The 15457-nt window shown below is 42.3% G+C and overlaps 2 protein-coding genes across 3 annotated transcripts in view; both read left to right on the forward strand.

Moving 5' to 3' along the window:
• LOC118366785 (ankyrin repeat domain-containing protein 10-like) overlaps positions 1-6486 on the forward strand; it is a 29885-nt gene extending 23399 nt beyond the window's left edge. Inside the window, exons 4-6 of one of the 2 annotated variants that reach the window (XM_035749461.2) lie at positions 1105-1373; positions 2006-2128; positions 5495-6486. In XM_035749461.2, coding sequence (XP_035605354.1) covers positions 1105-1373; positions 2006-2128; positions 5495-5766 — 664 coding nt within the window. In that variant the 3' untranslated portion in view covers positions 5767-6486. Of the gene's footprint in view, positions 1-1104; positions 1374-2005; positions 3840-5494 lie in introns of those variants that run through there. The other variant, XM_035749462.2, reaches the window with a different exon arrangement.
• A 5061-nt stretch (positions 6487-11547) lies between these two features.
• On the forward strand, positions 11548-15181 carry LOC118366786 (ubiquitin-conjugating enzyme E2 A-like). The gene is made up of 6 exons (XM_035749463.2): positions 11548-11899; positions 12559-12639; positions 13591-13616; positions 13878-13967; positions 14064-14152; positions 14361-15181. Exons 1-6 carry the CDS (start codon positions 11856-11858, stop codon positions 14487-14489), a joined length of 459 nt encoding a protein of 152 aa, XP_035605356.1. The 5' UTR covers positions 11548-11855; the 3' UTR covers positions 14490-15181.
• The last annotated feature ends 276 nt before the right edge of the window (positions 15182-15457 follow it).

The following is a 15457-nucleotide window of genomic DNA, read 5'->3' on the forward strand; positions in this document are numbered from 1 at the left end:
ATTGGATGCCAGCTGCTTTGACACCATGACATGTCTGTTTTCATTTTTTTTAAATTATCTTCTTAAACAGTGAGTGGCACTGAGCTCCAACTCATCGAGTCTCTTTTTCACTTTCCTATCCTGGAAGAACGAAGACATCTTTGGTCATTCTTGTTCCTTGAAAACACTGCAGTTCTGTTCGTTTCTTCTTTCCCTGTCTTTTCCCTCTTTCTTTTCTGTGTCTCATCAAAACATGGACATCATGGATGTACTGAAAAAGGCTGCTTCCCGTGATATGTGCCTAACCGATGAGGAGTTCAATGCCTGAATGCCTGTCCTGTGGCCTGCAGTTTGACCACATTTAGAAAGAGAACTTTGATCCTGTGTTGCCAGTCTCTTCTACTCACTTTGTCAAGATTGTCATTATTCAGCTTTTTTAGTTCTAAAGTTTCAACGGCACTTTTCTTAAATTCTCTCATACATACATACATGCATACATGCATGCACATTTTCCACAAGGTAGACTTGACCATGATTTTGAACCTGCTCAACATCTCTGTACCTGAACGTCAAGAATTGACACCACCTTGCATAACTTTTAATGTGAAGGAAATGTCTTCCTTTGGAAATTTGTGCCAATTTGGGACGTCACCAATCCAAAACCGAACAATTCCTCTTTGTGATGGCTTTTAACTGAACGAGTCCATGATCTCCAAGGACGTACATTTCTTCTGCTCAATCTTTCAGACATTTGATACCAGAAATCAACCTCAGGAATATTTTGACATTTTGAACAAAACTATTTCTGGGATGTGGAAGTGATTTTGGTTTTAAGATTCACGCATTATTCATATGTATGTATAACAGTTGTTTATCATGTTCTTTTGCAGTGGACGTATTTATGTGTCATTTAAAAATACATTTTTATTTCCAAAACCTTAAATTATAATTAACAAAGGTGAATAAATGATCTAATAGGATCAGTTGTCATCTCTCACTCAGAGATGATGATGTTAGGCTAGCAGAGGCAGTCAGGGACCTGTGTGTGTGTGTGTTTGTGTGTGTGTGATCCCTGGCTATGGCAGGGTGTGGGTTTCTCTAACACTCTCTTCTCTTATTGCACAGTATGAGGAACGCTAGTGGGCTGTCCGCTGCTGACCTGGCCCATGCCCAGGGGTTTCACGAGTGTGCTGAGACACTATCCAATGCCCAGAACCTGCAGCGGTACCAGAACCTGACCCAGCTAAATGGCTTTGGTCTGAACGGTGCCATCCAGAACGGAGGCCACTCCCACCCTCTCATTCAGGGGCGGAGCCTCCTTAACGGGGCACCAAATAGAAAGAGGTCGTTTGATAACATGGAAGACAATCAAATCAAGAAGGCCAGAACTGAAGGTTAGGTTTTTGCATTTGTTAGGTTATTTTTTATAAAGTATAAAAAATGCTAATCAAACCTGGGAGGAGATTATAAATGTTTTTCATGACTTTCCATAATTATACGTGATAAAGCATCAAGTGTCAAAACCTCATAAAATCCTGTTGTAAAACCAGGATTAACCTTTGAGTGCTGGCCTATTGAGAATCTGGTTGAATACATTATTGTTCCCTTAGTTGTGCAGCGTTACAATGAGCAGTATGAAGAAGGGGATGGGAGGGGACTTGCCTGTGGCTGCTTGCCAGGCCTCTGATGTTGGCATGTGTAAATGTATGGCTTGTTTTATTGGACTTCTGCAAACTCTGGAGTAGAATTGTGAGTGGTTGCCAGGAAGTTGATTGACGCTGCAGGGTATCAGGTAATGGGGCAGTGGATGATTATTGCTGAATGAAGCTTACAATTGGGCTTTGGACTCATTGAGTAAGTTTGATTATTCTAGCATGCTAAATTGCAGTCTCCCCTTATGCCCAGGCAGCTGTGCATGATGGAATGACCTCTTTGGGCCTGTAGGGTTTTCTGCCCTGTATGTTGTGTTCTCATCTAGTTATGTTCTTGATGGTAGTTCAACACGCTCATCCACTGCTCTCACCAGGTCTGTGCCTGCCGCTGGGGATGCTGAACGGGAATGGGTTGGTCTGCGGTGTCGGAGAGGTACTGATGGAGAGCATGCACCAGGAGAGTATGGAGTCAGCAGCGCCGCCGGCAGTGAGCTCAGGTGGGCCAGGACCCTTTGCGTTTGGGATGAATGGGTCTGCGCCGGTGCCAGGCCTGGTGGGCCAGGGGGGAGTGGAGGTGTCTACTCCAGCCGCTAAGGAGCAAGAGATCTTCACTGTGGCCTCCATGCAGATCCCCTGTCGCTGCACTAACTCCTACGCCTACCTGTAGAGGCCTTAGTGTGTTGAGTAAGAGTGTTGACCCTCCTAGTGGTTGTATCTTGGTAGAATGTCCACCAGGCCCTCTGGCCATGTTTTCCAACAGATGGCATTACTTTCTTTGGCATGGTATTGTTGGGTTTTTGGCATGGTATTGTTGGGTTTTTGGCATGGTAATGTTATACTCTTGCGGTTCTAAAAATATGGGTGTAAATAACTTGTATTGTACACATTGTACATACATGTTATGAAAAACACTGCCTTGCTACCATAATCGCTAGAGAAACATGAATTTTTTGTGTTTTGTTTTACTGGTAGCTTTGAATGATTCACAATATTCTTGTTAAAAAATCTCTTGTGTTTTTGGCATAGCCCCTTTTAGGATGACTGAATTCTGTTTTGCACAATTATCCTTTCACCGCCCCTACATTGCACAATGTTAACTGTAATAACGTTGTCAAATGATAATTCCAGTTCTTTAATGTAGAAACGCCCACACCTTGGGTACAATGTACTGAAACAAGCCTCAGTTTATGGAGAAGGTTAGACTTCAAGTCATTGAGGCTGCACTGACGTTTCCCTCTGCATCATGAATATGCAATGACAGCATTCTGCCCTTTTATGATGAGTTAGACAGTGATGTGTTTACTGAGTACTGTATTTAGTGGTGCCATTGTGACGCTGCTCCGCCCAATAAGGGGCAAAAGACAGAATTTGTCCATCTCATGTCAGAAAGAAGAGGCCACGAGAGAATGTTCCTACCCTCAGTGTAATAAGATGAAGCATATTTTGTTTTATTAGTTACATTTTCCCCTCTGAGAAACATTTGTATTAACTCTTGTCTTGTAGCTATTTAGTTTTTTTTATACAAGAACTCTTATGCCAAAGCATATCTTTACATAAATATATAGAGTACATAAGCCTTGGCTATGCAACTTTTCTATATTATGTGAGCTTTTAGGTATTTCCAAGGTGCTATTTGAACTGACACTGTCCTGTTCGCTAGCAGACTGTATACTTTGGTTCTTTTAGACACTTCTAGTGCCCCTTCTCTTTCTGCTTTTCTAGCAGAGGACTCTGTACGCTTTTCTGTATAGCAGAGTACCTATTGTGTGTGTGGTGTTGAAAATGGTGTAAGTTTATATTGACTGTTTTTCAAGTGTTGGCTTGTTTTGTTGTATTATAATGTACTATTACTTTGCTAACTTCACTAATGACAAAAGTTAAATGTTGATAAATGAGTGTGATTAGTAGTGCTACCATTTTCACGAAACAAGGGGAAGCTACTCTCTCCTAAGGCTGGAAATCGTTTGAGGAAAAAAAAAGGAACCTTCGAAAATATATTGTTCACAAACTTAAAATCCCTCCTCCCATCCATCTGCTTCATACATGAAGGACAATTGTTCTGTCAAGGAATCTGCCCTGCACTACTATTTGGTTTGTACAGAATCACAAATGTTAATGAGTAGATTGCATATATTAGAGCTTCTGATGCTCAGTGCTGAGTAGTTTTGTATACTTTTAAACTCATTAAATGTTCATTCCTTTGAATAACATGATGGTGGCTTTGTTTTTTGTGTACATGAGAAAGAATCTCAACATTGGTCTGAACACACTGAGGAGTAATCTATTTCATCTTTCAATTGAAGTGCCCTGAATGACTGGGAGGTTTGGTGCCCTCTAGTGATATTGAGAAAGCTGGGCAGGCCCTCAGTTGTGCTGCCTTGTTTCTAACAGGCTGACTACGTGGCGCGAGCGTTGCAAAATAATTTCAGAAATCTATATTATTCAATTATTGCACCTACAATGCTCCCTCGCGCCAACGAGCATCTGCGTTGCCAAGGGCTAAAATAGAAGTCGGTTCTATTTCTGATGCAGATTGCGCTGCAAGTCCTGCCTCCCATCTCCTCATTGGTTTATAGAAGCAGGTACCCACGTGCCATCTCCTCGGTTATACCCACGTAGGTGACTGAAAGACGAACAAGGTCAGTGGCGGAGGTCAAACCGGTAACCCAACTGCGCGAGTGCATACATTTGTTTTGTCCCCCCCTACACCAAACGCGATCACGACATGCAGGTTAAAATATCAAAACAAACTCTGAACCATTTACATTAATTTTGGGACAGTTCAAAAAGCATTAAACATTTATGGCAATTTAGGGAGCTAGCTTGCACTTGCTAGCTAATGTGTCCTACTTAGCTAGCTTGCTGTAGCTAGCTAATTTGTCCTGGGATATAAACATTGAGTTATTTTACCTGAAATGCACAAGGTCCTCTACTCCAACAAATCCACACAAAACGGTCAACCAACTTGTTTCTAGTCATCTCTCCTCCTAGGCTTTTTATTCTCTTGACTTTTTATATTGCGATTGGCAACGTTCATAAATTAGGTGCATTACCGCCACCGACCTCGTTCGTCTTTCAGTCACCCACGTGGGTATAACCGAGGAGATGGCACGTGGGTACCTGCTTCTGTAAACCAATGAGAAGATGGGGGTGGCAGGACTTGCAGCACAATCTGCATCACAAATAGAACTGACTTCTATTTTAGCCCTTGGCAACGCAGATGCTTGTTGGCGCAAGGGAGCATTGTAGGTGCAATAATTGAATAATATAGATTTCTACATTTATTTTGCAATGCTGTCGCCCGCGACGCAAGAGGTGTAGTCAGCCTGTTAGGATATGCCCCATTACAGCAAGTGGTGGAAGCATGTTAACTTCTTGTTTCTAGGACTATATGATTGTCTCAATGAGACAATCTTAAGCATGGTGTTTTATGACGTTGTCGTCTGTGTTGACATCTATAAGGGACTTTGATCGTCTCATCTTGCCTGAACCAATGGGAGTGGGGAAGGGGGAGAAACTAGGGAAGTGTGCCAAGGAGGAGCAGTGATTGGTGTGTCAATATAACCAGGAAGAGTACAGTGAATCAGGATGTGACCCAGTGCAATCAAGTAGAAGGGTGAAGGATAACGAGGTTATGTAAAATTTTCTGTAACCCATTTGGCAACCTATTGATTTGAATTCCTGCATAGATTGAGTCACAGGTTTACAGTTTCTGAAATGTTATTCTCTAAGGGGAATAGTTGTGCAAAACAAAATCAAATCGTATATATTTGCTTATCTCTTTAAGTATGAAGTTGTGGCCCTGTACTGGCAAACACAGTATTTGAAATAATTTTGACCAGGTGTCTCATTTCCAATGGCAGGTGACCATCTAGAAGCAGGTTTAGGGTGTGAGGGGATCCCCTTAAACAGGCACTGCCCCCCAACACACCTGAATGGGTGTGACTCTACCATCGCCCCTGCCGACATCGTCCCCCACCACGTCTACAGGGATGCAGCAGAGCACATGGTTGCCACTGGTAATGCGGGCAGCCAGGTGGAACACCAGACATCGGTGAAGGCAGAGCAGCAGTACAACCATCAACAGTATAACCATGCCCTGTTCAGCACCATGCTCCTCTACCACGGCTCCTAGGGTGGAAGGATCCCGTTGTCAGGCCATCCCTCGGTTTGCCTGTCATTTATGCTTGATGTAAGCATTCATACGCCTTAAAACCATGAAGTGTGTTGAGTGGCTGCTTCTTTATATGGTCATTGTGTTGTTTATTTATGTTAAGGGAAGGGCCATCTCTCCTGAAGGGGAGTGTTTACTTTCCAGTTTATGGATATGAAATGTTCTGTAAAACAGTCAATTGTTTCGTGATACCTTTTTGTCATGTGAAAAGTCTTTTGAGTGGCTAAAGAAAAAGCTACAGTTAAGGCATATAATGCATTCTCTTTATTTTCAACTTAATGTTTATACATCTGTTTGTTCAGTTATCCTCGGGTCAAAACTAGCCTGAATGTAAAGGAAAGTGTTATGTCAGATGTCTCAAATGAGATGGGTTTTTCTGAGTAATGAAATGATGCCTCAACCTTTGAAACCCTTGTTTGTTTGAAGAATGTCTGTTAACTATGAGGCAGGTTTTGTTTTGGCATCCTCGTTCATCTGTATCCTGATAAATTAAATGACCTAAAAGCACATTGAGATGTGATTATTCTACTAATTGTCAGGAGAGGTAACTGTATGCAATAATGGATGGGGAACAATACAGTATGCTATGACATTGAAATACAGATAGGATATTCAACAACAAAAATGAATGAACTACTATCCTGTATTCTTTATGCCTCGTATAAAGATTGAATATTTGAAGATCTATTTCCTCCCATAGTTTATTCAATAAGTAAACTGAAATTGAACTTCCAAATTGTACACATGGGATTGGAATTTCAATGTACTTTTTGTACTGAGTGAAGTGACCCTGGGTGCTCTGGATCCTCTGTTGGATTGCATATGACATGACCCATTTGTTAAATAATGGGTTTGAGTTGTACTCAATGCACCTGTACTTACTGCAACAAGTCCCCGTGTTTGCATAGTGAGTGTTATTCAACACCATTGACCACCCAGGTGCCTGGCAACTGCATGGGAACACTGCAGGCAATGGATTTATGCTCTGTCCCCGTGCATGTGTGTCCTGACTGACATGCGCAGTGTGGTCTAGGCCTCCATAATGGGACAAATCGACATCTCTTTTATATGTACACTGAACCAAAATATAAACAGTGTTGTAAAGTGTTGGTCCCATGTTTCATGAGATGAAATAAAAGATCCCAGAAATGTTGCATATGGACAAAAAACATTGCTCTCAGATTTTGTGCAAATATGTGTTTACATCCCTCCTAGTGAGCATTTCTCCTTTGCCAAGATAATCCATCCACCTGACAGGTGTGGTATATCAAGAAGCTGATTAAACAGCATTTTTATTAATTTATTAAACATTTCATATTTCACCTTTATTTAACCAGGTAGGCCAGTTGAGAATAAATTCTCATTTACAACTCCGACCTGGCCAAGATAATGCAAAGCAGTGCGACAAAAACAACAGAGCTACACATGGGATAAACAATCGTACAGTCAATAATACAATAGTCAAATCTGTAAACAGTGTGTGTAAATTAAGTAAGGAGGCAAGGCAATAAATAGGCCAATAGTGGCGAAGTAATTACAATTTAGCAATTTACACTGGAGTGATATGTGCAGAATAGGATATGCAGGTAGAAATACTGGTGTGCAAAAGAGCAGAAAAACAAAACAAATATGGGGATGAGGTAGGTAGTTGGTTGGATGGGCTATTTACAGATGGGCTGTGTTCAGCTGCAGCTCTGTAAGCTGCTCTGACAGCTGATGCTTAAAGTTAGTGAGGGAGATATAAGTCTCCAACTTCAGAGATTTTTGTTCCAGTCATTGGCAGCAGAGAACTGGAAGGGAAGGAGGTCAAAGTAGATGTTGGCTTTGGGGACGACCAGTGAAATATACCTGCTGGAGCTCGTGCTACAGGTGGGTGTTGCTATGGTGACCAGTGAGCTGAGATAAGGCGGAGCTTTACCTAGCAAGGATTCTAGATGACCTGGAGCCAGTGGGTTTGGCGACGAATATGTAGCGAGGACCAGCCAACGAGAGCATACAGGTCACAGTGGTGGGTAGTATATGGGGCTTTGATGACAAACGGATGGCACTGTGATAGACTACATACAATTTGCTGAGTAGAATGTTGGAGGCTATTTTGTAAATGACAACGCCGAAGTCGAGGATCGGTAGGATAGTCAGTTTTACGAGGGTATGTTTGGCAGCATGAGTGAAGGAGGCTTTATTGCGAAATAGTAAGCTGATTCTAGATTTAACTTTGAATTGGAGATGCTTAATGTGAGTCTGGAAGGAGAGTTTACAGTCTAACCAGACACCTAGGTATTTGTAGTTGTCCACATATTCTAAGTCAGAACCGTCCAGAGTTGTGATGCTGGACGGGTGGGCAGGTGTGGGCAGTAATCGGTTGAAGAGCATACATTTCGTTTTACTAGCATTTAAGAGCAGTTGGAGGCCACGGAAGGAGTGTTGTATGGCGTTGAAGCTTGTTTGGAGGTTTGTTAACCCAGTGCCCAAAGAAGGGCCAGATGTATACAGAATGGTGTCACCTGCGTAGAGATGGATCAAAGAATCACCCGCTGCAAGAGCGACATCATTGATATATACGGAAAAAGAGTCCCTGTGGCACCCCCATAGAGACTGCCAGAGGTCCGGACATCAGGCCCTCCAATTTGACACTGAACTCGGTCAGAGAAGTAGTTGGTGAATCAGGTGAGGCAGTCATTAGAGAAACCAAGGCTGTTGAGTCTGCCGATAAGAATGCAGTGATTGACAGAGTCAAAACCCTTGGCCAGGTCGATGGAGATGGCTGCACATTACAGTCTTTTATCGATGGCGGTTATGATATCGTTTAGGACCTTAAGCGTGGCTGAGGTACACCCGTGACCAGCTCGGAAACCAGATTGCATAGTGTGAAGGTACGGTGAGATTCGAAATGGTCGGTGATCTGTTTGTTCACTTGGCTTTCAAAGACCTTAGAAAGGCAGGGTAGGATAGATATAGGTCTGTAACAGTTTGGGTCTAGAGTGTCTCCCCCTTTGAAGGGGGGGGATGGATGACCGCGGCCGCGTTCCAATCTTTAGGAAGTGATCATTACACAGCTGCACCTTGTGCTGGGGACAATAAAAGGCCACTAAAATGTGCAGTTTTGTCACAACACAATGACACAGATGTCTCAAGTTTTGAGGGCGCGTACAAATGGCATGCTGACTGCAGGAATGTCCACCAGAGCTGTTGCCAGAGAATTGAATTTTCATTTCTCTAACATAAGCCACCAACTTTGTTGTAGAGAATTTGGCAGTACGTCCAACCGGAACACAACTGCAGACCATGTGTATGGCATTGTGCGGGCGAGCGGTTTTCTGATGTCAATGTTGTGAACAGAGTGCCCCATGGTGGCGTGGGGTTATGGTATGGGCAGGCATAAGCTACAGACAATAAACACAATTGCATTTTATCGATGACATTTTGAATGCACAGAGATACTGTGACGAGACCCTGAGTCCTATTGTCGTGCCATTCATCCACCGCCATCATCTCATGTTTTAGCATGACAATGCACGCCCATGTCGCAAGGATCTGTAAACAATTCCTGGAAGCTGAAAATGTCCCAGTTCTTCCATGGCCTGCATGTACGACAACTTCGCACAGCCATTGAAGATGAGTGGGACAACATTCCACAGGCCACAATCAACAGCCTGACCAACTCGATGCAAAGGAGATGTTTCACGCTACATGAGGCAAATGGTGGTCACATCGGAGGGACTCTTGTCCGGTCCTCTGACAGTCTCTATGGTGTGCCACAGGGTTCAATTCTCGGGTCAACTCTCTTTTCTGTATACATCAATGATGTTGCTCTTGCTGCTGGTGATTCTCTGATCCACCTCTACGCAGACGACACCATTCTGTATACTTCTGGCCCCTCCTTGGACACTGTGTTAACTAATCTCCAGACGAGCTTCAATGCCATACAACTCTCCTTCCGTGGCCTCCAACTGCTCTTAAACGCAAATAAAACTAAATGCATGCTATTCAATCGATCACTGCCCGCACCTGCCCGCCCGTCCAGCATCACTACTCTGGACGGCTCTGGACAACTACAAATACCTGGGTGTCTGGTTAGACTGTAAACTCTCCTTCCAGACTCACATTAAGCATCTCCAATCCAAAATTTAATTTAGAATCAGCTTCCTATATCGCAACAAAGCATCCTTCACTCATGCGGCCAAACATACCCTCGTAAAACTGACCATCCTACTGATCCTTGACTTCATCTATAAAATAGCCTCCAACACTCTACTCAACAAACTGGATGCAGTCTATCATAGTGCCATCCGTTTTGTCACCAAAGCCCCATACACTACCCACCATTGTGACCTGTACGCTCTCGTTGGTTGGCCCTCGCTTCATACTCGTCGCCAGATCCACTGGCTACAGGTCATCTACAAGTCTCTGCTAGGTAAAGCCCCGCCTTATCTCAGCTCACTGGTCACCATAGCAGCACCCACTCGTAGCACGCGCTCCAGCAGATATATCTCACTGGTCACCCCCAAAGCCAATTCCTCCTTTGGTCGTCTTTCCTTCCAGTTCTCTGCTGCCCATGACTGGAACGAATTGCAAAAATCTCTGAAGCTGGAGACTCACATCTCCCTCACCAGCTGTCAGAGCAGCTTACAGATCACTGCACCTGTACATAGCCCATCTATCTACCTACCTCATCCCCATACTGGTATTTATTTATTTTGCTCCCCAGTATCTCTACCTGCACATTCATCTTCTGCCAATCTACCATTCCAGTGTTTAATTGCTATATTGTAATTACTACGCCACCATGGCCTATTTATTTCCTTAACTTACCTCATTTGCACTCACTGTATATAGACTTTTTGTTTTCTTTTGTTCTACTGTATTATTGACTGTATGTTTTGTTTATTCCATGTGTAACTCTGTGTTGTTGTATGTGTCGAATTGCTACGCTTTATCAGGTCGCAGTTGCAAATGAGAACTTGTTCTCAACTAGCCTACTTGGTTAAATAAAGGTTAAATCAAATAAATAAAACATCAGATACTGACTGGTTTTCTGATCCACACCCCCTTTTTTGTGTGACAAAAGATGGATATTGTTGCATGTTGAGGTTTTTTTTGTTCAGTATAATTCCCTTGGTACTAATATGATTCTCCTGACATGTTCAGAACTTATGATCACACACCACAGGATAGAAAGAATACAGGTAAGATTGCATAACAGAATGCAACAATATGCAGGCAGCTATAATATGTTGTATTGAACAGCTACCGAATAGTTGGATGCATGAAGCGATTTACTCATTTGCCAAGCAGTAACTTGCCTTTAAATGTAACTAGGCAAGTCAAGAACAAATTCGTATTTACAATGATGGCCTACACCGGCCAAACCCGGACGATGCTGGGCCAATTGTGCGCCGCCCTATGGGACTCCCCAGCACGGCCGGTTGTGATACAGCCTGGAACAAAACAGTACATTTATTTGTAATACCTTTACATAGTTAGTTTACGATGTCTACTCCGGAAAGAAGACGACTGATCTTTCCATATACTGTACACGTGTGCCAACACCCGTTTGTCAGCTGTCACCCAGGCCTGGCCGACCTTGATCGCTGGACATTTATTGACCTCACTGTACAAACACCACGTCATTGTAACCACGCCCCCCGTCAAACACGATCTCAGAGCCAAAGGACAAAAATAGGGTGAGACTATGTAATTGGACACGTATTAAACATTGTTTTTTTATACATCATACGCCATTCAATTCACACACTTAAGGAAGAAGTAACACATTCAAGGGAAAATACATTAAAAGCTAAATTATCGAATGTATCGTTTTACTTAAGAAGAATACACAAAATACGTCGCCTATTTGCTGAAGTGGTATCGCCTAATAAACCACGCACTAGCGGCTAGGGTAGGAGGATAGGATTTCAGAGGCGACAGCGAAAAAGGAACTGAATGTTGTTGTAAACACAACATTAACCAGTTAGCTATATTAAAGATACATTTAGTGTAAACAAAACAGTACATTTATTTGTATTACCTTTATATATATTTAGTTTACGATGTCTACTCCTGCAAGAAGACGACTGATGAGAGATTTTAAGCGGTGAGTTGAACATTTTTCACTGGTGGTGTTAATGATATGCCTGAAGCTAGCTTGTCAGCTAAGGGTACTTGGCTAGCTTGCTAACGCGACCAAGTCATCCATCCGTCTATTTGATATTTGGTGTTTTATTTAGTTTAACAAATGTGCTATGTTGCCTTTGAAAATAGCGGATGCTTTACACAACAGTCTGCCGCTAAAGTCGACCCTAAAAACATTAGCGACTTATTTCGTCAGCAAGCTAGTTTGCTTACAAGACTTGACTAGCCAGCTAATGTTACTCGGCTAGCTAAGAAAACAACTCGCTCTCTCCAAGGCGAGTCACCGTAGTTAACTCGCAAACGAAACTGGGTTAAATTAACTAGACGTCATACAATTACTCAGGTTGTGTTTAATATTTCGAGGGATATTTTTTTGCGACATTCTTGAACTTCATATCAAACCATGAATAACGTTTATGAATACGACTGACTTTTAGCTAAACCCTAATCTAGGGTTTCTGCATTGGTTGATAATATTGCAAGTAAATTAAGAGTACACTAATTCAGTAATGTTGTAATATACTACAGCTATCAGTTTGAAAATAGGGCTAACAGTTGCTTAAGTTAGGTAGCAAGTAATTTGAAACGTGGAAGTTGTTTCTTTTCCTCGGACCCCCATAGGCTACAAGAAGACCCTCCGGCTGGTGTCAGTGGTGCCCCTTCCGAAAACAACATCATGGTGTGGAATGCAGTCATATTCGGGTAAGACAATAAAGCGCAACCGGTCCAATGTGCACATTCAGACTGTGTTCTCTGTCACAGATGTTCAGTACAAATATTACATTAACACCTAGCAAAATATCTACTCATAAGGAGCTTATAGCGTTACCTTCAATCCTTAAGATCCAAGGACCTGTGTTCATTTCAGAGGTAACAGTAGACTGGCCGAGAAAACAGCCAAATACTCAATTTTTAAACGTGAATCGAGTCAACTGAATCGAGTTCAATAAATATGAAGCCCTTTACGTTCATATCACAAGTATTATTAACACAAAAGCAAAAAAAAAACAAAAAAAAATACTGTTTTAACCGGTTTTATCACAGTTGCAGCCGACAGTATTTTTCAGTGACAACACGTTTCTGGCTGCCTTTCGTTATACACAGGTGTTCCGCGCATGCTAAAGAGCTAAGTACCACAAGTTGTCGCTCTGTCTTAAGTAAACACAGGCTCTAACATGGAGCTATGGCGGTGTGGGAACTCTAACCCTATAAAGGTGTGTCTTTGTGTTTTTCTCGCCGATATGAAAGATAGTCCTTATGCTCCCAAAATGATACCACAAGTGATGCATGTTAATGTTCAGACCTAGCGCCAGGGCTCTTAACAAAACTCCCCTGTACAGGTGAAGCTTTCTTCCAATGACTCTTATGTGTAATATCATGGAACTGGGTGAGAGTCATGGTAAAGGACTATGTAACACCATGCTCCATCAGCAAATATTGCAGAGTTTGGGTTCTGAAACAGCCTTTGCTAGTTATTGGTCATTTTGTGAGAGCCAGCTCATGTCAAGACCTTTTTTAGGCCAATGATGCCAATAATTAAGTGAATTATCTGCTCATTGTAATGTTCCTTCATCTGTATAACTTATTTATGGGGAACTGACACATTAATATTTCATGCACACACAAACTTAATGTATTTATTTCCCTTTACAGCCCAGAAGGGACACCTTTTGAGGATGGTGAGTACAGCACTGTACACCCCATTCTTTCTATTTGCATACTCTGTGCAGTTAAGGTTTGTGTGACATAATTGTTGATTTGATAAATTCCACATGAAGTAGGCTAGAGCAGTCAATCATCAACTCCCTGTTTTATCTAACAGAGGTATTGCAGATAATGCAACAGCTGTAATTGCAAAAACATGTTTTCTAACATTCTTGGTTGCGTGATATTAGCCGTGGTTCTAATTCATATTTCCCTCCATCTTTTATATGTTCCAGGCACATTTAAGCTCACTGTTGAGTTCACAGAAGAATACCCCAACAAACCCCCCACAGTGCGATTTGTGTCAAAGATGTTTCATCCAAATGGTATGTTGTCACAACGAAAGTAGCAAAACATTCCGATAATGATTAGTACTGCCTACAAAGATTAACACTATTTTTACCCTTCCATTTTATTTACAGTGTATGCAGATGGGAGTATATGTCTGGACATTCTACAGAATCGATGGAGTCCAACCTATGACGTATCATCCATTCTTACCTCAATCCAGGTAGACACATTTATCATGTTTTCCATGCATCCGCCTGTCAACATTTAGTCCTACTTTGACGGAGCAGAGATAAGCCACAACAGACCTTAGACTTCCCATACTGAAGTGCCATGGTGCATATTCCTAATGCCAAACTCTGTGTGCTGTAGAATGCCTGTCTCATTTACTCTGTTGGCCTATCACCCCTCTCTCCCTTCCCTCCTTCCAGTCCCTGCTAGACGAACCAAACCCCAACAGTCCGGCCAACAGTCAGGCGGCCCAGCTTTACCAGGAAAACAAGAGGGAGTACGAGAAGCGTGTGTCGGCCATTGTAGAACAAAGCTGGAGGGACAGTTGACCAGACCCTCTCCCTTCGGTCCTCCTCTGTCCCCAGCACTGCGCTGTGTGTGACTCGAGTTCTAGTGGAGTACATCTTCATTTAGTTTTTCTTTTTAAGCTTTTATGCACTTTACCTCTCCCTTCCCTTGTAGAACCTCTTTTTTTCTGACACGCTTGGAGTGATTGTTATTTTATTTTTTGGTATTTTCCCCTCATATTTTGGCCTATCGGGACGTATGTGCTGAATCTTGCCTTTGCCACTACGCTCTTCAATTGAGGACCATTTTTGGATATCAATTACCTTGCCTCATCCCTTCACTGAAACAAATGAGTTGGACTAATTTGTTTAAAGTTTGGAAGAAATATCAATTATGATAACCTAGCTTGTAGGTTCCTTCTTTGGTGTGCTCCCCCTACTTTATCAAGCTAATTTTACAAAGCAGCATCTGAGCTATCAAGCTCTACCTTTCTTTGGACAATTGCTGCCCGTGTTCATCCTAAACACCCTGATTGAGAATCAGACCCACAAGCTTAACCCATGTCTTTGCTGTGTTGTGAGCTCTGTTACATGCATGACAGTGAGTGCATTCATGTCGTTCAGTACCCTCAATGTATATAGGAAAACATACATCTGGATTTATGTACAGATTTTGCACTGGTTGTTCATGTCATTTTTTCCAGCACTTGTAAATAAAGGCAAAACTACCTTTACTTTGACTGTAGTACTGTTTCTCTTGGATACTGACAGTAAACCATGTGCTCCCTACAGTATTCATCAATCCATTCTATATTTAGCTCTGTGGCAAATGTGATATCAGTGATCTGTGAAACTAGCTTCAAAGTTCATGGAACACTATTGAAGCAAACCTTAATGAGAACTCCACATCTAAAACCAATCACAATTGCAGAACCGCATGGAGTGATTGTGTACACAACACCAAATGACACGAGTTCTTGCTTTGCTATTTGACTGGCAGTATGCAAAGA

Source organism: Oncorhynchus keta, chromosome 34 (genome assembly GCF_023373465.1).
Source record: "Oncorhynchus keta strain PuntledgeMale-10-30-2019 chromosome 34, Oket_V2, whole genome shotgun sequence".
NCBI lineage: Eukaryota > Metazoa > Chordata > Actinopteri > Salmoniformes > Salmonidae > Oncorhynchus > Oncorhynchus keta.

Coding starts and splice junctions, on each gene's coding strand:
- LOC118366786 (XM_035749463.2), top strand. CDS start 11,856: ATGTCTACTCCTGCAAGAAGACGACTGATGAGAGATTTTAAGCG. Junction 13,617..13,877: donor AGGGACACCTTTTGAGGATG/GTGAGTACAGCA, acceptor TATATGTTCCAG/GCACATTTAAGCTCACTGTT. Junction 14,153..14,360: donor CCATTCTTACCTCAATCCAG/GTAGACACATTT, acceptor CCCTCCTTCCAG/TCCCTGCTAGACGAACCAAA.